General features: G+C 37.1%; 1 protein-coding gene across 2 annotated transcripts in view; it reads right to left on the bottom strand.

Moving 5' to 3' along the window:
* Positions 1-26334, bottom strand: part of LOC132126263 (ephrin type-B receptor 2) — a 149716-nt gene that overhangs the window by 25956 nt on the left and 97426 nt on the right. For both annotated transcript variants that reach the window (XM_059537404.1, XM_059537405.1), the window contains exons 4-7: positions 21907-22062; positions 19499-19834; positions 7216-7340; positions 5225-5387 (exon numbers count right to left, since the gene is read on the bottom strand). In XM_059537404.1, coding sequence (XP_059393387.1) covers positions 5225-5387; positions 7216-7340; positions 19499-19834; positions 21907-22062 — 780 coding nt within the window. The remainder of the gene's footprint in view (positions 1-5224; positions 5388-7215; positions 7341-19498; positions 19835-21906; positions 22063-26334) is intronic.

Raw genomic sequence — 26334 nt, 5'->3', positions numbered from 1 at the left:
GACGAGCCGCATGCGGCTCGCGAGCCGCGCAATGAGTAACTGTGCTGTAGTGGAAAACGTAGGTTTTAAGAACATGCTTAATGTAATTGAGCCTGTTACAATATTCCTTCACGAGCTCATTTCAGACAGACCGTAATTCCTGCTTTGTTCCAAAAAACATAAGCCCTATAGAGAACCAATTGAGTAAAAAACACTCAATATAAAGAGTTATAGAGTTCCATATAAAAAGTTACATCTTTGTATTTGTTCATAACTAATATAACATTTTCATTTTTTTTTTATAAGGAGCTGTTTTTGTTTTATACTGTATGCTGCTAAGAAAACACCATAGAAGATGGGTAAAGAATAGCTCCATCATTGGTTAATGTAAAAAAAAAAAAACCATACTTTGTTAGTTTTAATAAATAAAACATTTTTATAAAAATCAAGGAAATTTATCTGCTAATTTTTCTTTTTGCTGTATCTAAAACGTACCGAACCGTACCGAACCGAACCGTGACACCAGTGTATTGTATCGAACCGAACCATGAATTTTGTGAACCGTTACACCCCTAATATATATATGTATTATATATATATATATATATATTACTTATCAGGACCGAAGATGTCACTTCTCCAGGTAGGCACTCTACCAATTCATGTTGTTCTGTGTATATAAAATACCAACAAATGTGCATATAATTTTTCATCTTTTATTTTTATTCATGATTATATACTGGGTAGCTGGCATGGTTCTGAACTATTAATAAATAAACACTTTAATATATAATTCTTTCTTTTCCACTTTTTGCACTATCGTCATGAAGCTACTCCTTGTCATAGCAAGGGTATATGATGTCCCCTTTCCCTTAAAGTAAAAGTGATCTCAGACTCATTTCAATGCTATGTGTAAATAGGGCCTATGTTACATGAGATTGGAACGATGTGAAGTAAAGTTCAGGATTTTCATTCTTGACCTATTCATGTACTTGAATATAGTTACTTTGGGATTATGTAAGATCCTTTAGCAATTTATCAAACTAAACATAGTTCAGGCTTATCTTTTGTGAGATCAGCGCAGTTAGTATTGTAAAACTACCTAATTGTTTCTTTTTCAGATGGTGGAGCAACTTTTTCAAGAGGAAACTATTGACAATGACCCAGAGGATGATGGTGTGGTGGTGCCAGAGATCTACTGTCCTTTATCAGACCAAAAACTTATTGTCCTGCAAGGAATGATGAATCCTTTGGCATCAATGACCGGGCTCTATATCTACAGACACTTGATGTCATCCAAAGATTGTGCTCTATTTAACATTTGACTTGTGAATGTCATATAGGTTAAAAAGAAGGCAGAAGTTGGTTCACAGCTGAATTCTTTCTTTGAAACAATCTCCCACCTGAAATCACAATGGAGGCAGCTCTGACTGCTGGGCTTCCCCTCTCATTGTGTTCAGATGCATCTACGGGGTTGTTCAGGCCAACACTTCATAACGTTATGCTGCCAATTTATCTTGGTATCTTGTGCCTTCTCACTGTGTCTGTCAGCCTGTGCTTTGCCTATCTGAAGAGTCAACGTAACTTAATGTTATGGACAAGTGCAATGCAAGATGTTGCGCATGTAAACGGCACATGAATGATTTAGATTAGAAACCACTATCTATCTATCTGTTGGTGTTTAAACATCTTTTGCCAAGGAGTCACATGACCAAGACATTTTACCGTCTTTTAATTTCTGGTGTATAATAATTCACTAGAAAATCACTTTAAATTGCCTTTCATTTATTTTGAACAATAATGTTTTTTTGTGAAATACTGTAACAAAAGTATTTAAGACTTTGTAAACCATTCAAAAGCATGTAACATCATTAACAAGTGTTGTTGAACAGTATCTATGAATTTAAAAAAAGAAATTAAAACTTTTGGGAAGAACATGGTCTAGACATTCAAGTTCGTTTTGAAATCCACACTAAAAGCAAGCACCATGTTGCACTGCTGTTTTCATGATTTCTTAAAATTCATTAAAATCTGACAGATGTGCAGTGGGAAATGTAATGGTTTGGGTGCATGTGTGATCAAATTCAACAGTTATTTAAAAGCTTGTCTCTGACAGAAGCAGGTGCCTATGTGCTTGACGAGTCAGCCACTGCATCACCCATTGGACAGAGAGTGCCTCCTCATCCCGAGTATCGTCATCTAGGGCAGTAAAATATACAATATTTATTTAAGACATTTAATGACATCGTATAGTACAATAATCATTCAAGACATTTGAAAACGTACAATTAGTTTATAACTAACTGCTGGTTTACAGAAGTTTACAGATAAGGTTAACATTAGAACAAACGGTATTAACAAAGCCGTGTCTACCTTTTTCCTCTCTCCATTTCCTGTACATTAAAGTACCTGTCAAAGGTTGGAAACATTAAATTTTTTGGAAATCAGTCACTTATGATCACCAAGGGTACATTTACAGTAAAAACATATATTGTCACATTTAAATTTCAAATAAGTTTTCTATTTTAATCATGTAAAAAAAACTTGTTCCACAGGTGGACACTGTCGTGAGCGCTGCCCCTGACTCGTGCTGGTTTGGCCAGTGAAGGGTTAAGCAGCTCTATGATGTTATAATCAGCCTGATTCTGAGATCTTTGCTAAAAAATACATGCGACATCCTTGAATATATTAGGTATCATCACCTTGGAATTATAAGGTTCTCTTTCACATTTTTGTCCAAATTTATTTATTCACATTTGTATTTTATGACAACTTATTTACATTATGTGATTTTTAGGTTATATCTACAAAGGAGTATGGCATATATAATCTTTGAAGCTCAATATCTCTAAGATGATCAGAAAATTACAATTCCAAGGTGGCAAAATGTTGGGTTATAAAGAGCAATCAGGGTAATGGACTGAATCAAACTTCATAACATAATACAAATACAAAACATAAGTGCACTGCAGACATGTAAATAACAAACCTATACGTGACAAACACTTACCAATCTAAATAAAGACCAACTGTTGCATTCTGCACAGGAATAACACTTGTTATATCTCGATTTCTCTATTTATTAACGTTATAATAGTTACAACAAACTTACCTCAGGCTGCCTCGAATGTCCTGCCGAGGAGGATGTTGACGACGCTCTGTGAGCCTCCCGATTAGTCATCTCGAATAAGCCTTTACTTCTTCCGATGTGGAAAATATCCGTGTTTTATCATTAATGTTCTTTAATATCCTCTTATTACATCTCCCCACACGCGCCCGCGCCCATAAAACACTACTTCCGGTTCAATGAGCCGCCAATCAAAATCTCACGAGCCAATCAGAGCGAGCTGCTGTTAAGCCCGCCCTCACGAGAGGTTTGTGTCAGAATGGCGAACGTAAATCTGCGAAGCGAAAACAAAAACTTGGAAAGCGAAAACGAAAACACTGGCAGCGCATTCAAAACTGCCTTCAGCAAACGTGAAGCTGAAGGTGAAATCAACAAAGAATGCAGTTTATTTGAAGACGCTGTTACTTTTTTGCTATTTAGTTTATTGTTTTTATTTTCAGAGTGTTTTTCTCATTTATCAATGCATATTTTTTGTTCGTTTTCGCAAAAGTTCGCGTTCGTTTTATTTGGCACAAATCTGATTCCATAAATCATTAGGCTTGTTCGACTTGAAGCGGGTCATCACCATCAGACCGATCGGTGTGTGACATCAAAGAACCACAAGAGTTTTAGAGAGCAGAGACTCCTTGTGGTTTTGAATCGCTCTCGCGGTACTTTGATGTCATATACCGATCGATCGTGCAGCGCCACTTTAAATCCAACGCGACTACGGCCAATGGTTCAATGCGTCAAATGGTCCACCCAGTTCATTCAAAACGTGGATTAAGAAATGAAATGCCACTGTGGGTTGCTCAGAGATGAACAGTTCTGATTTGTCTTTATATTTTGGTTGGCAAAATTTAGCAAAACAGACCACATTGTGTCTAAAATAAATGTGTTAATAATGTTAAATGTGTTAATAATTTATTTTTTTCCATAATTAATTAATCTAATTAACAAGTTAAATTACCAGCCTTAATATATATATAAATATATATTTCACATAAATTATTCTATCTAATGCACTTTAAGTCAGAAAAAAAGTCTTGTATCTGAACTTCTCATCCCTCTTTTTAGTTGTGGTATACTGTCTCAGTCTAAATTACATTGACACTGGTGTTTTAGAAAGCCAAACAAAAAATAAAGCATAAAAAGCCAATATATACAGTGAAAATAAAGCATGTTCTGAGGCACGATAAACACTAGATCACGACCTGAATGAAATGTACGCTTTGAAACACACAGAGAAAACAGACTTAAGAATCCCAAACAGAAGGGATTATGCCATACTATGCTTTTGGTTTTATATATATATATATATATATATATATATATATATATATATATATATATATATATATATATAAAATAACTATTAATGCATCATATAAATCTATTCAAATTAAAATTTTTGGTCAAAGTTATCATTTATACAGTGTACGTATACTACTGTTCATAAGTTTAGAGGTTTTTTTACATTTCTTATCCTCACCAAGGCTGGATTTATTTAATCAAAATACAGTAAAACAGTGTAAGTGAAGAAAAGAATATTTCTCAAGAAACATTTCTTATGATTGTCAATATTGAAGTTAGTTTAAGCTGCTTAATATGTTTGTGAAAACTACATTTTCTTTCAGGATTATTTCATAAATAGAAAATCAAGTATCAAAAGCAATAATTTATTGCCCTGAATAGAAAGTTCAGAGTGACCACATTTATTTAATCTGTTGAAACATTATTTGTCATTACTTTATATACTTTTTCTCAATTTATCGCACCCTTGCTGAATAAAAGTCTGAATAAAAGTTACTGACCGCACACATTTGAACAGTAGTTTGAGAATAATAAATAAAAAATATAAAATTTTTCTTCTCAGATCTAATCAGAAAAATGAAGTGGAGAGAGGACAGACCATTTGGAGATGCCTCCGCTAATGTGGATCATAATTAGAGAATTAGATTAGTAGATTAACTATCTGCCTCAGCAAGTCAATTACACACAGGTTTGCTCTCAGAAGAAGCAGGATATGTAAGAATGATGGGCTGAATCATATGCGTGTAATTTATTTTAATAAAAACCAAATCTAAAGAGATGATGTAGATTTTTGGATGAAACAAACCATACATAAACCATATTTACCCTCAGTCATGGTCTGGAAGTACATCTTGCCACTGTACCGTCCAAACCCTGCCACCGTACGTGCTCGGACCTGGAAGACATAAATGCCTCCAGGTTTGAGGCCACGGATGACTGCGGTGTTGGTTTGACTCTTTACTATGGAAGAGTTATGCTCCGTCTGGTCCTGAAACCAAAAAAGGGGTAAAGACATTATTACAAATCCAATGGCATTTTGGTCACAGTTTTTCACACTAGAGGACATCACAAGAGACTCCGAGGTGTACATATGGCTCTCTAACAGGGCTATCTATCTCGCGAACCCCATCAGGAGAGCTCGACTTGAGGGTGCTGGGCAGAGGAACGGTGGCTGACACTTTCAGGCCAGCCACGATTCATTAGTCTGGGCTGAAAGCTGCGGCTATCGTTGCGCCGCTTGAGTGTCTGTTTGTGTAAGTGAAGAAGAGAAAGAGTGATAGCGCAGGAGAAGCAGAGAATGTAGGACTCTGCGTGTGTGTGTATACATGTACTACTTGAGTGCTCCGCTTTTTTTCTGTCAGCTCTATTTCTGAGCTCTGTGATATGAGCTTTGCTGCAGTCTGAGAAGAGTGTTTTGACAGGCGGTCCTCAGCACTGTCTGAGAAAGGATTTATACAGAGGAAAGAGTTAGAACAGGAGCAGAGCCCTGGGGACCGTCAGCTTGTGTATGTGTATTACAAAGAAAGAAAGAAAAGACAGAAAGTATCTGTCAAACTATGCGTGTTGTATTTAAGGGCGTGGCTTTCTTATGTGTGTCAACCGGTGAAACAAAAGCAAGCGAAATGGGAGACTGAAAGAATATTGGCATGCTATGTGGGCGTGAGAGTTTCTCAAGCACAAGTTAGCGTGTGTGTGTTTTCTGCGGCCCGCGCTGACAGAGAGGAATCTGTAAGTGAAATAGTTGTTTTTACTGCAGTGAAATCTCTATTATTTTAGCCACTGGTATCCGGATCAAACCACAACACCCTTTTGCAGAGTGACTGTGTTTATAATATCCCTCGACAGAACAGGAGTTCGCTATTCATTTCAAACAGCTGACAAAACCCCCAATTAAACAGCAACCGTAAGCGAATAATCATTTTCAAAAGGAACTTTAATACATCAACATTAATAATAATGATAAAAGCAATACTATGATAAAAAAGTGCAAAAACTAAATAAAAATCACATCAAGTAAAAGAGTAAAAAAAATATATATAACTATAAATATAACTAAATAAATTAAAGGAGGAAGTATACAGTAACTATTTTTAATGTTTGTTGTTTTTACAGTAATTGTATTTTTACTATTTAGTAAAAATAGTCTTTTTATATAAATCTGTTCAAATTTACATTTTTGGCCCAATATATCATTACTTATACTACTGTTCAAAAGTTTAGGTTTGATGATTTTTTTTTTTTAAAGATGTTTCTTTATTTATCAAATATTTATTTGATCAGAATACAGTAAAACAGTATATTTGTGAAGAAAACATTTCTCAAGAAACATTTCTTATTATCAATATTGAAAACGGTTGCTGCTTAATATTTTTGTTAAAACTGTTATTTAAACATTTTTGTAATACTTTTTTTCAGGATTATTTCATAAACAGAAAGTAAAAAATCACCTTATTTTTATCAATTTATTGCACCCTTTTTAAGATATATATATAATTTTTGTAAAAAAAAATAAAAAAATAAAATAATAATAATAATAATAATAAAAAAAAAAAATATATATATATATATATATACACATATATATATATATATATGTATATATATACTGTATATATATCTATATTAATAATACTTATCATTATTATTACCACATTAACAACAACAGCAATTTAATTTTAACTCATGTATTTATAAGATACTCTCACAAAACCAAGAATAAATCCTGCATGCCTATGATAATGTTAAATGGCACTGCATCATTCCATTATAAGCGTGTAAAATGCATTACGTATTACTCAAGTGTGTTTATGTGATACCTTTTCATAATACTGCAGCTCGTAGTCAAGTATGACCCCATTGGGCTGATCTGGCTGGGACCAGGAGAGAGTAATGCTGTCAATGGTGCGACTGACCTGATGCATGATAGACACTGTAGAAGGAGCTGGAAAATAAGAAAATAATAGTCATATTATATACAGTATTTAAAGAATGATGCAAATCATTGGGGAGTCGTGGCCTAATGGTTAGAGAGTCGGACTCCCAATCGAAAGGTTGTGAGTTCGAGTCCCGGGCCGGCAGGAATTGTGGGTGGGGGGAGTGCATGTACAGTTCTCTCTCCACCTTCAATACCACGACTTAGGTGCCCTTGAGCAAGGCATCGAACCCCCAACTGCTCCCCGGGCGCCGCAGCATAAATGGCTGCCCACTGCTCCAGGTGTGTGCTCACAGTGTGTGTGTGTGTTCACTGCTCTGTGTGTGTGTGCATTTCGGATGGGTTAAATGCAGAGCACAAATTCTGAGTATGGGTCACCATACTTGGCTGAATGTCACTTCACTTCAATCATGTTGACAGAGGCATTAAAGCACAGATCCTGGTGTGTGATTAAACAGATGTAAATCTCACTGCGCTAAACCACAAATTCATGGTGGCCAGGCTCAGTCTCTGTCTCTGTCATTGGTCATGGTTCCTCAATGCCATTTAATCGAGCCTGAAATCTCTTTATATATTCTCCTCAAAAGGAAGGCAGACTTATTTTGTGGTGCTGAAAACAAATAAAACCAGGTGCAATTTCTACTCATGAAAACCACAAGTATGGGGTTTTATGTCTTTGAATTTGTGAATGTTATATGTGAGTTTATTTTTTATCAGCGTGCTTGGTAATTACAGGGGAAAGTGTGTCAAACCCTATATTAGTGACTGTTGTGTTGGACTTGTCCAACCTGACTGCCATACAAAAGAAAGTTCCCCCGTTTATTACTGAAATAAAAGTCCAGGGTGTTCCTAATGGCTATTAAGCATTAGAGCGTGGCATCCCAGGTCAAAAAAAAAAAAAAACCTCAATGGAAATGCTCAGGAACGCAGTTGGAGCGGTGTGTGGTGTGGGGAGGCCAGGATTTATGTCCCTTGCCGTCTCCAAGACACAGGCCTCTCCTCTGGCATGCACTTCTCTATGAAAAAGCTACTCTGTGGGAAAGCCCATGGTTGCTATCAGATTGAGCTTACATTCTCTGGGGTTGAAGGAGAGCTTAAGTGGCTTATTTGTGTGCTTATTTCCCGCTCTCGAAATCCTAGAATGAGTTGTAAATCTGTCTTGAATACACAGGTAATAGAGGAGGTCTTGAGTCCAGTGCTTTAAAGAGCACTGTTCAATTTCAGCAGTTTTTCTTCCTGTGGGTATCAGCAACATTTTGGGTTTTAATTCAGTTCCATACAATTGTGGTTAGTGATTTAATTGTTTGTTTTGTTTATGTTACTTGTGGCGAAGGCTTAATAAACATCAAGGGTCGACAAACTTTCGGGCATGAAGTGCCATTTTTAGTTTATTGCTAAAATAAAAAAAATATATAATAAATTCAATTTCTTTATGTCTGCAATATTGTAATCTACAGTGCACAATAACCTCAAATAATTGTGGTCAGGCAACTACATAATAATTGCTACAGTCCTAATACTCCCTTTGGCCTATGAACAGCAGTCGTTCATTTATCAAAACATACTAATTCGAAAACACAGGCCATAATGCTGAATAAGCTGCATTCTTGCTGTCCCTGCCAGTTATTAAATATATGCCAGAGTATAATGAATGGCTTCCCAGGTCTCTGAGCACTACAGGAGGGCTAGTGAATCCACTGTCGGTATGCACCATCATGCTCAGTCCAACCCAGAGCTGCACAATGAAAGGCAAGCAACCGGCAGCATCATGTCAACCTTAATGTTGGTATGTGGAAAATAAAGCAAGCAGTCAGTATATATATATATATATAATGCATATAATGCATATAATGCATATATATATATATATATATATATATATATATATATATATATATATATATATATATATATATATATGTATATATATTAAAGGCTGATATTTGTGTGCTGCATTTGCATTGCGCCCAGCCTGTCTCTGGTAATCCAATCTGGAATAATGCAAATAAAGTCAGAGCACAAGTACAACAGCTCACAGGGGTGAACATATGTTAATTTGAGAGAGCTGAGAAGGTAGAATGTTATGGTTTTCCGGTTACCGGAGGTAATTTTCCTCGTGGCGGAATGACAGCCTTCTATCACAGAAAGTTAGAAGGCAACACAGTTCAAATTGAAGGAAAACACTAGTATGACGGGTAAGAAAGTGACAACTTAAAAACCTTCTTAGTGAACACAGTTATGATTATAACAGCTAGTGAAGTGTCCGTTCTACTTCTGCAATCTGAACTGAACTGAACTGAATCTGCAGAATTCCAGTGATTCCACACAATTACTCTCTATGGTACAGTTGATGAGGGCTATTTATCTGCAAGCCCAGGTGCTTAACTTTTTCCTGGCAGACAGAGAGATCGGACACATTGGAGCGATCACACTATGGTTCACATGCGGTCTTTGTGCGTGAAGTGTAGAAAACATAAGCATGAGGAATAGATAACATTTGCATATGGGTATTAAGGAAAACAATCAGATGGGATGGAACAGTCATGTTTACAAAGTTGGATGGAATAATGATGAGCCTATACATACATATTGTACATATCCAAACAGTTCATTTGTCATTTATTCATCACAATTCTGGGCATCAAAATTATGAGCTGTTCTTCTGGATCTAATATGACAGACACTGGGGTTTTTGCGCACTTTATGACAATTATGCAATTATTTCTAATGCACAGTTCCTGCCTTTATGCCAATATATCTTTACTTCAATGTCTATAAGATCTATATTAAATAATATACTGGGTTTACAGAGTAAATTCCACTCATATAAGTTTATTGGTCTTTAATGATGAATGGTCTTGCATGCACACAAACATTTCTTGAGCTCTGATCCAAACGAAGCTGGTAAATAAGCACCTTTCAGTCATTACAGCTACAGCCAGCCACGTTATGCTGGATTCTTTCTTAGAATTCCATTATTATATATATATATATATATATATATATATATATATATATATATATATATAATTTTTTTTTTTTTTTTTTTTTTTTTTAAGAAATTATATACTTGAATAATTGAGCAAGGACATAATAAAAAGTGATTGCTACATTTTTTTTTTTTAACTCTCTATTAATCAGAGAATCCTGTCTCATGGTTTCCACAAAAATATTAGAAAAGCACAAACATTTTCAGCTGTGATAATAAAGAATGTTTCTTGAGCAGCAAATCAGCATATTAGAATGATTTTTGAAAGATCATGTGACACTGGAGTAATAGCTGAAAATTCACCAATAACTTAACATTCATTTAAGATATATTAATATAGAACACATTTATTTTTAATTGTAATATTTAAAAAACATAAATAAAATAAAAAAACTAACCCAAACTTTTGAATGGCAGTGCATAAATATGAATATACACAAATAACATAATTAATGTTTTTGAGTATGTGCAATTATGATTTATTAATCATAATTGTATTTATTAACTTACATAATAAAATACTGCACTGTATGTGATAGTGCCTACACAAAAATCTACATATTAAGTCCAAGTAAGCGTCATCTGAGACTTAGTTCTGAGTTCTTAATAATAGGTGTGTAATGAATGATAATTAGGGACGGGGTGAACAGTGAGTGAGCAAAGAATGTGCAACCAAAAGCTCGGCTTAATCATCAAATAAAAGGCTCTGACTGATGTGGAATGTTCTCTCAATCCCATTGGCTCTTCACTATGGGTCTATATAATAGGTTTGGAAGGCATGTGGATCTCATTTGGAGCTGAGTTGTGGTGTGGAAGAGCGACATAGTGATTTGGTAAGGTTGGTAGAAGTAGCCCTTGCAGGTCAGTGCTTATAAATTTAATCCACCCCCGTTGACTCCCCAGCCCCTTTTACAGTAAAACTTCCCCACGGCAAGTTTTTCCCAGCACAATTCGACAGCAGCTGCTGTTAATCTACTGCGCAGGAGCATACACTATGAGTATCCCCTATTTATGAGACTCACGTCCAGAGAGAGCCAGAAAGGAGGGGAAGAACCCGCTACATTTGCATGTAACTTTTAGATTCCTAAAAAAAAATTTTTTAATGCAGAGAGAAACAGTGCGTCTGGCAGGCATCCCTATTTCCCATCTGTATTGGTTTGAGGGTTTTATGTCTCCGCAGAGTTTCCAGTGCCGTAAAGCAGCGCACCCCTTTTTCAGTTCATCAAGCTTTAAACCATCTGCACTGGGAAAGACTGAAGCATTAATGTACTCGTATACACACCATAAGCTAAATCAAAAGTAGGCACTTCAGCATCTTAAGAAGATTGCAGAAACTTACAGAGAGTTTGAGTCTAATCTGAAACCCTCTGCACAGTTTCGCTGCTCTAGGAACTCTGGTGTTTAGAGAAAACCCGGCTAAGTCTGCAAATGGCAGCTGTCCAATGACGTGCATTAACATTCCTTTTTTATGCATAGATGCCTAGTCAATGGGTATGATGTATATCGACTGCCATCTGACAGATCTCATGATCTTCACAGACAACCAGAGCTCTGTTGGCACATCACATCTAAACAAAGGAACCTGCTCAACTCTTGTTCTTTCTGTTAGCAGAGAGGAGGACAAATTCTATTAGCTCTTACGATTTTGTTATCCTGCCATTTCTTATTTGGGTCAAGACTTTGGGCGGTGAGATAATCGTGCGGGCCCAAACCTGTACATGATTTTAGCTTATGACCTTGCTGTAAAAAAAGGAAACTTTATTTATCAAACTGCAGAATCAAATACAAGAATACATATATTGATTTTTTTTCTTTTTTTCAACAAATCAATTTTCATTTGCATGTTATCTACTATGTCATGGCATGAATGTTCATCAGTGTAATTGTAATTTTTTTGTTTTTAATCACCTTAAACGGATGTAGTGTGATGTTTTGACCTTGCAATCTATGCCCAAGGAATAGAAGTAAACAGTAAATTAATAAAACAAAGCAGAGGGTGTTTGTTGTAATTTTGAAAGCCTCAGTGAATTTCAGGGTCATATCAAACTGCAGTTTCAAACAAATTACACTAGACAATTGTTTATGCTTCTCAGCCTTTTTTAACAATTCAGAACAACACGATTAACTTCTCCATTTCCAGCAATAAATCAACATGTCTAATTGAGCCTTTGCACCTGTCACTGTGATATTTAGTTAATCCAGGATGATTACAGAATAATACACTGTTCTTTGTAAACATTACTGGCCTTAAATGACAGTGATTTAAACACAGAAGCATTGCTTTATTGTATTTACTGCAGACGCAAAATGTTTTCAAGCATCAAAGTGTTAAGTAATTGGCAAGATTTCCCATTTACAACAATATGCACTTGCATTATTGTTTTTTTCTGTAATGAAATGTATATTTTATGCATTGGTCACTGCATAGTCAACAGCTCCTGTGCATACTTATGAAGGCCTTTTCCCTGGCTGATGCAAATCAAACAGCCCTTACTTTCCTCCAATGACACCTGATGTGATTAGTATGCAACAGCATGTGACGGGACGGGAGCTGTGATTTTGGACTTTGCCAGTGTTCCAGGTGTCTGGTGGAGTCTCCTGTCCAGCTGCCCCCTGACCCCACCTGGCACCTTCCATATGTGCCCTCTCTGCCACCTTCTGTCGCAGTGCTCCCACACTGGCCACCCGCTTTATATTTGTGAAGTACGGTATGAAAAGGGCAGCCTTCTCGGGGAAAGATCCATGTCCGAGGTGAAAAAAAAAAGCGCAGCCTTGCTCTTCAGCATTACAGGTGGCAATATACATTTATCTGAAAGCCTCATTGAGGTGAGCACATATTGAATACCGAAATGGACGTCTCTTAGCAATAAGGTCAAGACAGTAAAATACGAAAGTGCACTACTCAATTATGTGGCAATAGAATCATCGAGCTCAGTATCACCACTTTCTCAGGAGGCTGCCGGTGGCATCACTGTCTCTGGTGGCCCGACAGGAGTTCGCCAAAGCAATTCTGAAGATAATTAAGTCATAAATCTTCCACCGGCACCCGACAGCGCCCGAGCCAGATTACCAGACCCAACTCTGCATAATGTAACTCAGTCATACAACGGTTCCCCCATCTGATAAGGAACCAATTCATTTCCTGAGGTATTAAGCAAAGCCTGACACATGTGGTACTGCTCACCTTGGGCTAATGAAATGGATAAACAAACAGTATCTGGAGTGTATAATGCTGAATGACGCAACGGAGTACGGAGTGAGCTGGCAGATGAAAACGGCATATGGGTCGGCCGTTTATCTGGGTGTGCCAGACTCTCACACAGAAAGCTAATGGCCGGGCGCTAATGTTGCCAGAAGTTTGCCATGATGGACAACAACTGTTAGGCTCAAACAGTGCGTTGGACTGGAAACATGCTAAGCAAAATGAAATATATAGAGTGTCGTTCAAAAGTTTGGGATCAGTAAGATTGTTAATGTTTTTAAAGTTTCTTATGCTCATCAAGGCTATATCTATTTGATCAATAATACAGATTTTATTTTCTATAAATATCCTTTAAAATGTAATTTATTCCTGTGAAGCAAAGTTGAATATTCAGCATCATTACTCCAGTCACATGATCCTTCAAAAAATCATTCTATTATGCTGATTTATAATAAATGTTGGAAATAGTTATGCTGCTTCATTCGGATTCTTTGAACAGCAGTGCATATACGTGTATATGTATATGTGTGTGTGTGTGTGTGTGTGTGTGTGTGTGTGTGTGTGTGCGCGTGTGTGTGTGCGTGTGTGTGTGTGTGTGTGTGTGTGTGCGTGTGTGTGTGTGTGTTTGTGTGTATTACACAGCATTTTAATGCATAATAAGCTTTATTTATAGAAGTTCTCTAACATTTATAAATAATAACAATTACCATGACCATGATTAATAAATGCTAAGTGTACCGATTTTATTTATTTTATTGAATTTATTTTAAAAACATAATAACCATTTTTAAGTGGTTAATTTGTCAAGTATTATATCAATTTTGGCTGATTTGTAAAACTATCAGTAAACAGTCTCCCTTTTGAAAAATAAAGTGCTGCAATGAATTTAGGACATGGCAAATGATGTAAAGCTCAAGCACAGTGCTTAGTGAACATCGCTGACAGAACTGTTGATTTTCCATTCATCCATCTCTTCATGGGGAAGAACAGAAATATGTGAGGCTGGCTGAGCCATGTGGCTCTATTTCCATTCAAGGGAAGAGGTAAGTTAAACGACCCTGTGAGTGGCACTTCCCAAGTGCTTCCCGACTGTAGGCAAATCACAAATTGCAGGCGATCTGTCACACACTGCTCTAATAAAACTTCCAGAGAGAGGGACACCCAGGCGGACGTTTTCTATCCTTGCCCTGTTAAATGCCGGTCTCAAATGTGTGTTGGAGTACAGTGAAGGGCCTGGAGTCAGTTTGGTTTACTTGATGACTGATTAACCTTACTTGCCCTGTTGATGCAGAGCTGCAGGGGACAAGGGAGGAAAGCCAAGCAGAAGGGAAAGGTAAAAGCTGTCTTTGTGTCTCCAGCTGCCTGACACAGACGTGCACTATTATTGTAGCTGCCCAGAGCTCAAGGTCTTCATTCCAGTTTGCCTCTGTAAAATTGCCTCAATAAAACATTGTGCCTTTCTTCAGTACGTCTTTGTGAAGCTTTATGGTGTGCCATAATTAAGACAAATCACTAAACTAATAAAGGCAAAGCATGCTGTTTCTGTTTAGACCTCCGAGGGACACTGATCCAGATTGCTGCTTATGCTGTTGTTGTTGATTATCATCACACTAATTTGTATAAGGACACTTAAGCCACTTAATGTATGCACATCACTGCATTACAACAAATTATCAAACCAAGTGGTCATTGCTTTAAAGCAATAAATGAATATGCAAATGATAAAACAAGATAATGTTTAAAAAAAGGAATGTAGAAATTAAACATGGCCATAATTTTAAGTGTGGTTTAAGTACATATTTTTATTTGGGGGGGGGGGGGGGGGGGGCTCAATTTTATCAGTAATACTCATTCAGGCTACTTCAAACTGAATTTAATTTCATCCATTAAACTCAAAACCATTGAAATAAGGTTGGCAGATTTTTTTTCTCTCTCTCTGCCATCCTCTGATGAAAAAAAAAAGTTTGAGGGTCTTTAAAAGGTTAAAGGACCCTTGACAAAGTTTTGCAATGGCCTAGTTCATTCTGCCCATAATGTAAGTTATATAATAATTTATATAATAAGTTCTCAACAAGTTCTCAAGTTGAAAATGTCTACTTTTTTTATTCCAGGATCAGTGGTTTTGCTCCATGGCCCACATTATGCACTAGACTTGATGTGGTGAATTTTCATGAATTTAACATGAATGTGTTCACAAACAAACATTTGTTATTGCTATGGTTTATGCATACTGAGTGCAAATATCCAACAGGTAATCTGGTGATCATCCACCATTGCTCATATATGTTTTTTCTATATTTACACTTTGCATCTACAGAATCATTGTTTACACTTAATGTAAACAACCAACAAATGTATTTGCAAAAGAATATGGGGCATTTTTATCCTTTTTTAGAAGTTGACAAGCATATTTAACTTACGTGCTATGGTTAGAAATTTATTGTTTTTGATGTTTACAACTCAATCACATCTTCTTTTTGGGTCACGACCCACAAGTTGAGAACCACTGGCAGATATAATAAAAACGTTGTAAAAAATAAATAAATACAATTCCTCAGCATTGAAAAATGGCCGAAGAAAGTGAACCATAGCAGCTTTTTGCAGCTTTACTCACAACTACATTCTGGGTCAATGCAGAGAAAACCACCAACCTGATACTTAGCGGGCAGTCTGGTCATAATTCATCAAGATCTGGAAAAGAACTCTCCAAGGCCAAGATCATAACACTCTCCCCATAATAGCAGTGTTTATGAATTGTTCATCCCTTAATAAGTGTGCACGAGGACAGTTTAAGCCCATGATGTATCACCCATAAGTATAACTCGTGCTTTAAGGGCTGTCCAGCGTACAAAATTTCTGAGTTTTGCTCCCTTTGTCTGCTGTTCTTTCAGCCATTTGAGTAAAGTTTCAAACTGTACTGTGTGTGAGATCATGATGGACAGTGTGAAAAGGCTTAAGTGAGGATGATAGCGGCAGCTGTGGAGAAACTTCCTGAAAACAATTGCCTGAGAACAGAGAAAGAATGCGGAGAGATTAGAAAATAGGAATTTCAATTGACGACAAATCTCATCATCAAGCCTAAGATCTAAAAGGGGGCCACTCGGATAAGAAAACAAATACGGATTTTTACGGTAATCACTTCTAATTTTCTAATTTGTTTGTTTCTCTTGCAGAACACACCTCTCCTCTTCAGCAGGCAGGCTTAAAAAACGTGTCTAATTAATGCTTGCACATGGATACGGACAAAAACACTCACTGCGAGCACAAAACGAGAAGGGGGAAGCACAAAGCCGCCTTTGCTAATGAGGGGTGACAAGATGTTTATGTAACCCCAAAGCCCTCCAATCCAGACGAAATTAAAGGCCTGGACAGCCTGACCCAGGCCCCTCAGTCCTAGTGCCCTGTCCCAGGGGGCCCAGTCCGCTAACAGGGAGCTGGAGTGAGTACTTTCACAGCTCCCCCTGATGGAGGTCCGGGGCTGCTAATCCAAAGTGACAGGCGGAGCGGGGGTAGAACGTCCCAACAGCAGGGAGGAACCCCAAAATGAAGAAAGCACAGTTTAAAGCAGGGCAAAGCTGAGTGAAAACATATGGGGAGCAACCTATCTATAAAAAATTATATAAATGCAATAGTAATTCATTATGTAAAAGGTACTAAAGGAACCAGACACTCAACTATTATCGTGGGACGGCTTAATTATTATACTTGTTTCTCTAACTATATTTTTGTACTGTACATATTTTTATTTTCTATTGATTCTTATAACTCTGTCTGTAGCTGTGATTTTAGTTAACACAGAAGATCAATAACTATCAACTGTATGCTATCCTTGCTTAGACTAGCAAAAACAGCATGTTCTAGTCCACCCAGTATGTAAGCACCAAAGTTACTCCTTTTGCACGTAATGAAAATGTTTCTCAAAATCACTGCAATAAGTGTTTATAAATGTATCTCTGGAGAAAAAGAAAAGCTTAATGGGGTGGAATTAAATATAAATTGAAATATTTACCAAAGGCTTTTAAGTTTTAATTGCAGCCCCAGTATGATTTTATGAGCAGTAATGTAACATAAATGTAAGATTTGGGTAAAATGGTTCAAATTCTCAGCAGTTCTTCAAGAATATTTGGACCCATAAAGCTTGGGGGAAAAGTTGGCCTGCGTTTCAAAAATGCTTTTCAGCTGACTCAGTTGAAGCAAATATAACAATCCTTATGATTTCAGCCAATTCTCATTTCTTGTTCAAAGACACAGTGAAAGCCTCAGCATTCAGCTTTCATGGCAGTTTCACATACGTTCACAAGTCCCCTAAATGTCTCAAGTGCACTAAGTGTAACTGTTAAGAGACTGAATGTAAAAAGTTGAAGTCTGTACAGGATCCCCCTGTCAGTTTATAAGAGCGAGTCTGAATCCGTCCTTGACCTCTAAGACCTGCTTTGCATATGTAACTTGCGTTTCAGTAACAACATTTAGCAAGTTGTCTCTATGTTCACATTTCTGTCTTAATTGGATTTCCAAAGCTGACTGAATGAATCTGAGTGAACTTACAGTAGTTAGGAGGGAGTAAATAGTTTAAGTAGGTAATGTGAGCATGTAGTTGGTTATATAAGTTATATGTGATGATGAGAACACAATATACCCAGCATGCTAGGTCAACGGTCTCATCAGGATGCAAAAGATTTCTTCCCACATGCTTTTTGCACAACAGATTGGATAAATCCTCCCCTTAGTGATGCAAATGTTGAAAAATTGCTGCATTTTGATGTTAGTGATGTGTCACAACCAATTAAAAAACTGTCAAACACTATCACAAGGAGCTTTACTAGGCTAAAGCGGGGATGGGTTTGATGAACTGTCTGTAGCCAGCAGGGATGAGGAACATAAAATAAAGGCTGTCTCTGTTTGGGCCCCTAAGAGCTCCCAGTACCGATCTGGCACGATCAACTGCACATTTCATACAGACACTTAAAGTACAAATCAATGCTGCATCCCCTCTGAAATAATTGGAACACAGTAATCTAAACCACAATGGCACGAGTGGGGAAAAAAGCAGTCTTCTGTTGCCTTTGCAATGGCAGCGTCTGATTGTACAATGCCTCCCAGCCATGGCCACTGCTTCAGGACTGGGGGAAAAATGGTTTGCCTAATCAGTAGCAAGAAGCTGTTTTTCATTAAAAGTCATCATTTTCTGGAGAGATCCTAGGCTCCGGATAATCTGTCCCACTATGGTTTGGGTCCGATTCAACATGCATCACGTTGAGTTTTTGGGAATTATATCTAATCTCATGGTGACATGGTGGGATGTGAGCCAAAGAGTGTAATCAGGATGTAATCTCGATGTAACAAAGCGAGTTACACAGTATTCTGTTTAACTCTCTATTGCACATTGTGAGTTTAGAATAGATGGCTGCCTTATAATGTGAGTGTGAATAAACGATGAAAACATTAGGATAGGATAGGATAGGATAGGATAGGATAGGATAGGATAGGATAGGATAGACATTTTCTAAAATAACTAGTCAGTGATTTACCTAAGATAAAGAAGCCCTAAATAATTAGGCTGGTTTCAGATTCAACCTACTATGATCAGACAGGTTTCTTAAGAAAGAAGAAACTTGAAATTAAAAACTTTAAAACTTGACTCTAGAACCTTTAAAACTTGACTCTCTGTCTTTAAAAAGTGCAATGCAATGCAAAACAAATACAATAAAAAAAAGTTAAACAGCTAAACCATGGCACACTTAAACTACAGCTAAACATGGAGGGGGAAAAAAGATACTTTTTAAAAATAAAAACAAATTAAAATAAAATGTATGATCAGCTATTATGTGTTCAAACAGGTGAACAAAAAAGATCAAGTGAATCTGAAAACGTTAAAGGAATATGAACATCCAGCATGACAAATTTATCTTGTCCCAAAGCAACCACCTGGCTACAATTTAAACATAAATAAATAAATGACTGAAGATGTGGACTTACCAGCCTGGTTAGTAGTGATGTTGACTGATGCATATTGAGGTGAATAAGGGCTCTGGTCTGATACTCCATTGACAGCCTGGACTTCAAACGTGTACTGGGTGTGGGCCAGCAGGTCACTTATGAAGACCCGGGTGTCTGTGAGTCCCAGCTGACGAGGAACGAACTGAACATTGTCCCCACAACGCGTGCAGCCCCCTCTGCCACCTCCGCAGCTCTTACAGATGATGTTGTAGACAATGTCATCACGACCACCAGTTTCCCGCGGAGGATTCCACTCCAGCATCAGCGACGTCTCGTTTACACTGGAGATGACGTTTTTAGGAGCTGAGGGCACAGCTGGAAAAACAAACAAACAATATGTACAAATTATTTTTTGCAACTTAAAAACTACTAGTTATTATTTTTTTTATTTTTTTTACAGTATTTGTTTAATATATAAATACATTTGTTCAATTAAAAGTATTTATTTGATGTTTATATTATTATTTTGAATATGCAATTAATTTTTTTTAATTCAAATGAACTAAAAAAAATCAAACCTGAAATCCTGTTTTTACTAAATAAACAAACATACAAACAAACAAACAAACAAGCAAATAAAATTCACACTTTCACTGAGAGGATATTGGAGAGATAAATAAATGAAGGTGAGAAAAGGATGGAAATGTTAGTCAGATCTGAACCCCCAACACAGCCCAAATGTATCAGAACTACCACTAAGCCACGGCACCGTCAACTTTGAATTTCATTTTCGGAGGGGACTGAATAATATAAGGAAACTATGTACTGTGTACATCACCATGAGTATTCTCTTGTGCATTTCCACCATGGTAATTTAAATTACGATAACATCTCACAAATCATAGGCTTATTTGCGTCTAGTGAAAAAAAGAACACGCCGTTCCTGTGTTTGTAAACATCATTTGCGTTTGCTCATGCACACGCACAGCGCGTTTGAAGGAGAGTAAGAGCACACCAAACAAACGCACCTCCAAGATCTCCTTCTGACTGACAGCCCAACTAAAGCTAACAATACCCTGTGTTTATCTTCAGCCGGCATGTGCTCCCAATTACTCTGGGTGCTCCTCTAGGGGAATATGAGGTAATCAAGAAACAACTCACTGCCTTTTGCCCTTTTTAAAAAAGCCAAAAAAATGGAAGGCTCCAATTGATTACTTTTTATAGTTGTTAGCCATTAAGACGAACCTCTGTCTTGAAACTACAGCTCTGTCCCACGCAACTGTTTCTAAACATCCCATTCCCAGGTTAGTGGGTGGTAAAGGCTGCCGTTTCCTCTCTTTAATCAAGCCAAGGCCCAGTGAGCTTCAACTCTGCGACATGATGCTGCCTCTTATGCACAACAGCTGCTCTCCTCCCAGGGCCAAGCTTTTGCAAATGGATTTTGTAAAAAAAAAAAAAAAAATGTCTCAATCTTCCTTTTCTTTCTCCGCTTCTTCTCTGCCCCCACCTTGCCGCTTTCAGGGGGAGATAAAAACATGCCATTCGTGACAGTGTAAGGAGCTGCCTTCCTCACTCTCTTCGTCTTCATGGTCTTATCTGTTTCAATAATTGTGCCACAGGTCTGTTTTTCCCTGCATGATCTGAAGTTAGTGAGAATAAACAGAAAAAGCTGCTGTTTGCAAGCGATGGAAAAAAAAGGAGTGTGTTGTTGACTATGTTGAAGGGATAATGACAATGAAATTGAGCCAGAGAGGTCAGGCAATAATCACATTTTCCTAACTTTGACTCATTGCATTGGTGTGTTTTGTCTATTTAAGGGAATCACGTTGTATAGATTTTTCAGTTAATTCATGTGCACATACTATTCAAGATATATTTTTTTCTTGGGTAAATATTTAATTAAATGCATCATGTTTACAACTTATAGAAATTAAGTTTTGTCTTCTTTTTTTTATATTGAGTGTAAATGTATTTATAATTACATTATTTAAATCTATTCAACTTGTGATTCATTTAAAATTGTTTGTGCTAGATAAAGATCACCTTTTATAAAACATTTTATCAAAAATCTGTGCAAAATGTGATAAAAAAACTTTTTAAATCATTTTCTATTACATTGTACTTTTTATGACAATAAAATGTGTTTTTATTATTAATGAATAATTGTTATTGTTGAATATATTCAACTTGGGATTCATTTAAAAAAAATTGTGCTAGAAAAACTTATCACCTTTTTTATCACCAATTTTATCTAAAATGTGTGAAAGATACATTTTTTTGTTTGTTTTTACTTTTTAAATTTGTTTTTCTAACACATACAAATTATTATTAATTATTATTATTTTTATTACTAAATGATTATTATTGATTACATTACAGGTATGAGTCACACTGAGAGTTTGGAAAGTATAGTCTGACAGTAGGTTTTCCATGTATTAGTCACACACTTGTACAGGGCATCTCCAAGGGGTCCGAGTCTGTGCGGTAATATCCATTTCGGCATACGCAGTTGGTGGCTCCGTTGTTGGTTGTGCGGCTGTTGATTGGACACTGCAGGCATTTCTCGTCACCTTGTGCTGTCTTGAAGAAACCTGAAGGGCATGCTGAAACAAAGATAGAGAAAGTGATGAGAAAAGACAGAGAAGACAGTGAACTTTCCAATATTACATGATTTCCAAGGAAATGATGGACCACTGGAATCAATCTGAAACACATTTTAAGAGCATTTCACACATGTAATGAGAAGCAGTATAGTCAGGTAAACATAGCATGTTCAGTATGACTGAATAATTCAAACTCTGTGCTCTTGCGTGACACGCTTAGAGCATTCCACTTCCTGTTATCTGCTCATGGATGTTCTCGCTTTTATAAATAATAGGTACATAACTAAGTAAAGGATGCAGTAACAAGATGGGAGGAGGGGAGGAGAATTAGGCCAGAAACATTCTACGCAAATACAAATACACAGATGAGTGTATGATTCGTGTCTTATTGACCATGACTCATTCTTTCTTCTTTCCTTTTACTGAACCTTATACTTTTCACCTGTGACACCCTCCATTACTGTTGGTGTTGGAATCCCTCCCAGAATTCAATGCACCTGCAGAGTGCTGTTTTTTAATCTGTTCTGGCCAGAATAGCTGTGTGAGAGAGCTCCCTCCAGCTAACAGACACTATGTGTTTCTATTTCTCCCAGAACTGTTAGGGTAACTGTCTTATAATCAAAATGTAATGGTATTTATAACTATGCATTTTGAGTGAAAGAGAAAATGTAGGGCAGAACTTGATTTTATCCACAGGGAATTGATTAGATTGTAAAAAGCAGTCTCCAAAGTAAAAATTAAGCCAAAACTGACTGCAAGTTTGAGGTAGATTGCTTTGAAAAAGCTTTTGGGCTGAGGAGGTCAAGTTCACCCTTGAGAGCATCTCAATGTAATGGCAACATTTCTTTTCAAATCTATCTTATTTCGTGCCATTGATGTTAACCTTTATTACGTTAACCAAGCGCTAAAGTGACTCGCTATGTCTTTGTATTGAATTCACCCAAGTGGATTTTCATAAAATTGTTCAACAGAAGTCAGTCATATGGGTTTTGTTTTGTTTTCAGGTGAACTATCCCTTTAAGACCAGGAATGTGTATTAAGAAGATAAACGGTCATTTTTGATTTCATGTTGACTATTTTTATGTTTTTGTTTTAATCGCAGTTGCTCCATAGAGCAGGAGATTATTTTCATGTGCACATGCCAGAATTCCCTGGAGACCTTTCAGACCTGGCGAGTTTTCATGTTGTACTTCTCCATACCAAACAAACAGAGCACTTCCCAACGAGTGGGAAAACTGACAAGCAGTTGGCCGGGATAAACAGCACATTTCTGTGGAGTATTTCCCTCTACACTAACCCAAACCTGAGTGCAAAGTGAAAAAGTCCTCAGCCAGCGATGTCCCACATCCACACACATCTGGAAGGGGAGTCTGTCTCAGATCGCCAAGTTCGAAAAACCCCGTCACCCCATTCCTAATGGGCGACCTTGCTTCCACAGCAAACGATTTCAACACACCTTCAATATCTGAACCATTTAGGGGAGCTAAAAAGCAATAAAGCGCAGACGCTTCGGCCTCCATAGTCTAAGCTGGCAATCACGGCAAGGATTTGCACAGCGGACCGGCCAAGGAAAATGTCTGTCGACGGGTTTATTTGGAGAAAGCAACTTCAGTCAGGGTTCAGCCGTGCTCTTAAACACGTACAAATAAGCTGGACTGTATATCCGCTGAGGCGATGAGATCCCATTCTTACAGCTCAATTACAGGGGGCAGAGGTTAACTAGTGCCCAGTGGTCATTAAATTGGGGTGTGTTATTTCAGTGTAATGTTTCAGACAGAAAGGCTGCTATTCCCCATTTCCTCTCACCTGTTCACCCCGGACCATCTCCCTTGATCCCATTTCAACACCCTGGCAAACCACAGGACCAGCTCAGCATCCAGGAACACTTTAGACTGCCATACATGGACACACAAATACACGTTTTTACATTCCCTCTTTGCACTCAACACATCCACACTCTTTTTCTTATTCCAAAAACACCCACCTCCTTTTCTCCCTCTTAAGAGTTTAAGCAAACTTAGTCTTTCTCAAATCCAGCTGACAGGTTTCTATAAGCCTCTAGCAGGAAACCGACAGCCCAGTTCCCCAACACACACACATAAAGTATAATCATGGCTAAATATCCCAGAATCCCAAGCGAACAAGAGCATAATAAACGTTTAGAAATGGACTGGTGGAAAAAAATGCACAATGTGAAAACGAAAGAGCACCTCGGGTTTAATATTAGATTTGACATGTTTTTCTTTTCAAATGATTTATGGCAAAACTAGCCATGTGTAAAGTGAAATATGAGGCTCGTGTTTTCGGAGAAAGTGTCACTGGAGTCACAGAGACAAGCACAACTGCAAAGCTTCAGGATTTAGGATGAAACTCAGAGAGAAAGGTAATCAAAAACAGCAATGGAAAACAGACTGGACCCAAATGGACTGAGATCAAAGAGAGAGAAAACAGGAAGAGAGGGAAAACTGTAGCAAAAGAGTGCTTAAAATAAACCAGCTTTTGTCCTATTAATGTATTCAAAATACAATAAAACTGCAATTCATACATAACAATGACTTGAATAAATCTCTTTTATAATTAGCATGTTTTTAATGTTTTCTGAATTAATTTATTTTAATATATTACTGGGGGTGCATAAGGTAAAAAATGTCAGGATGATACTGATATTAAAATATTTAAACCATCAAATGAAAAAGTTTAAATGCATAATCATATTTAAAAAAACAAAAAACAAAACTAGTTTTTAACAAAACTGTGTGAAAGCATATTAATATTTAGAAAGAAAAAAAAACACTAGTTAGCTAAATAAAAAAATCCTGTGGATCAACCAACAGAGTTATGAGTCATAACTATGTGCAAAGGTCAATAAGTATCTCAAAATGTCAGATAATATGACCTTTTAATAAAATGGTTAGTTCAGGTTGCACAATATCATGTGGTGTGACTAAATCTAATAATTTATAATATTTGTTAAAATACAGAAACAGGGGCGGGTGATAAAGACCTTTTTTTGTAAACAAAGAATACATTTTTAAGAAATTATCACATTCCTTATAAACAAGATTTTTATCATCATCGACCTTAACAACTGCCTTAACACCTGATCTTGTAGATTGATGTACCTTCAGTAGTGTTGAAAGGAAAATTGTGCACCTTCCCTACAAAAACAAATACTAAGAGGGCCTGAGCCTCCCTGCTCAAACTCTGCCAGTATCCTAGAGAATGTTAGCTTCTGCCACACTGATGAAGAAACGGGGTATCTGTGCATGACTCCACCACTTGCCGTCTGGGCATGACCTTGCATGTCTCCATACTTGCTTCCAGATGGTTCCATCCAACCAATGGAAATAATGTCAGCCGTGCTGAAGACGTGGGGACTGTGTTGAACATGGCTGTTGAAGCATACAACTCAGCTGGCAGAGGCCTGTGCGGAGGAATGCAATTTGAGGATGAAGAGAAAAACAGTGTCAGCTGTAGCCCCAGGGACGATAGAAAGCCTGATTAAAGAGCATCAGTGCTTTGATACAGCTCACATCCAGATTAGAAACTGTCGCATTGTTTGATCACAATGTTTCTCCTGCAAGCTCGGCATGGGGAAATAAATGCAGCTGCTTTGTTTTTTTTTTTGTTTTTTTTTTGTTTTGCAAAATTGAAATCTGTTTGTATAGAAAATAACAAATAAGGACACTTTCGAGACACGCTGGACACTTTGGTCTCTTTTTGACGGGAGTAATTAATCTGATTCTATAATGAGCGAGAGCTGAAGTCATTTCGAAAAACATCTCTTGCTGAAAAAATCAGCTCATTTAAAGCATTAATTTACAACAGCCAGTTCATGCTGGTCTATCTGACCAGTATGTTTTTTTAAGCAGGATGACTAAAGCCCCGTCCACACCAAAAATGATAAATATAAAGACAACGATATTAGCATCTACACCAGAGAAAGATATCATCTGTTAATTCTCAGTGCAAGCTCGTCTGCTGCTTTAAATTCTCAAGCTCGTTATAGCAGGATGGCTTCCAATTGGGTGTCAATGTTTTTATTGTTCATCAGCTGGAAAAAAAAATCGTTCTGAAAATGATTCCAACGACAATGGTTCTCTGTGCCTTTGTCGTTATAGCTGTAGTGTGGATTCTGCTGTTCTTTAATATCAAGAATGATTTTTTTGAACTACATCTTTATTGTTATCTTTATAGTTAAAGTCCTTGGTTTGAACAGGACTTAAAACAGTCTTGAGCTACAGTGACACAAGCACTGTAGTAACTTATGCC

This window comes from Carassius carassius, chromosome 44 (assembly GCF_963082965.1).
Source record: "Carassius carassius chromosome 44, fCarCar2.1, whole genome shotgun sequence".
NCBI lineage: Eukaryota > Metazoa > Chordata > Actinopteri > Cypriniformes > Cyprinidae > Carassius > Carassius carassius.
The sequence above is the reverse complement of the archived record's forward strand: the minus strand, read 5'-3'. Positions and strand labels throughout refer to the sequence as shown.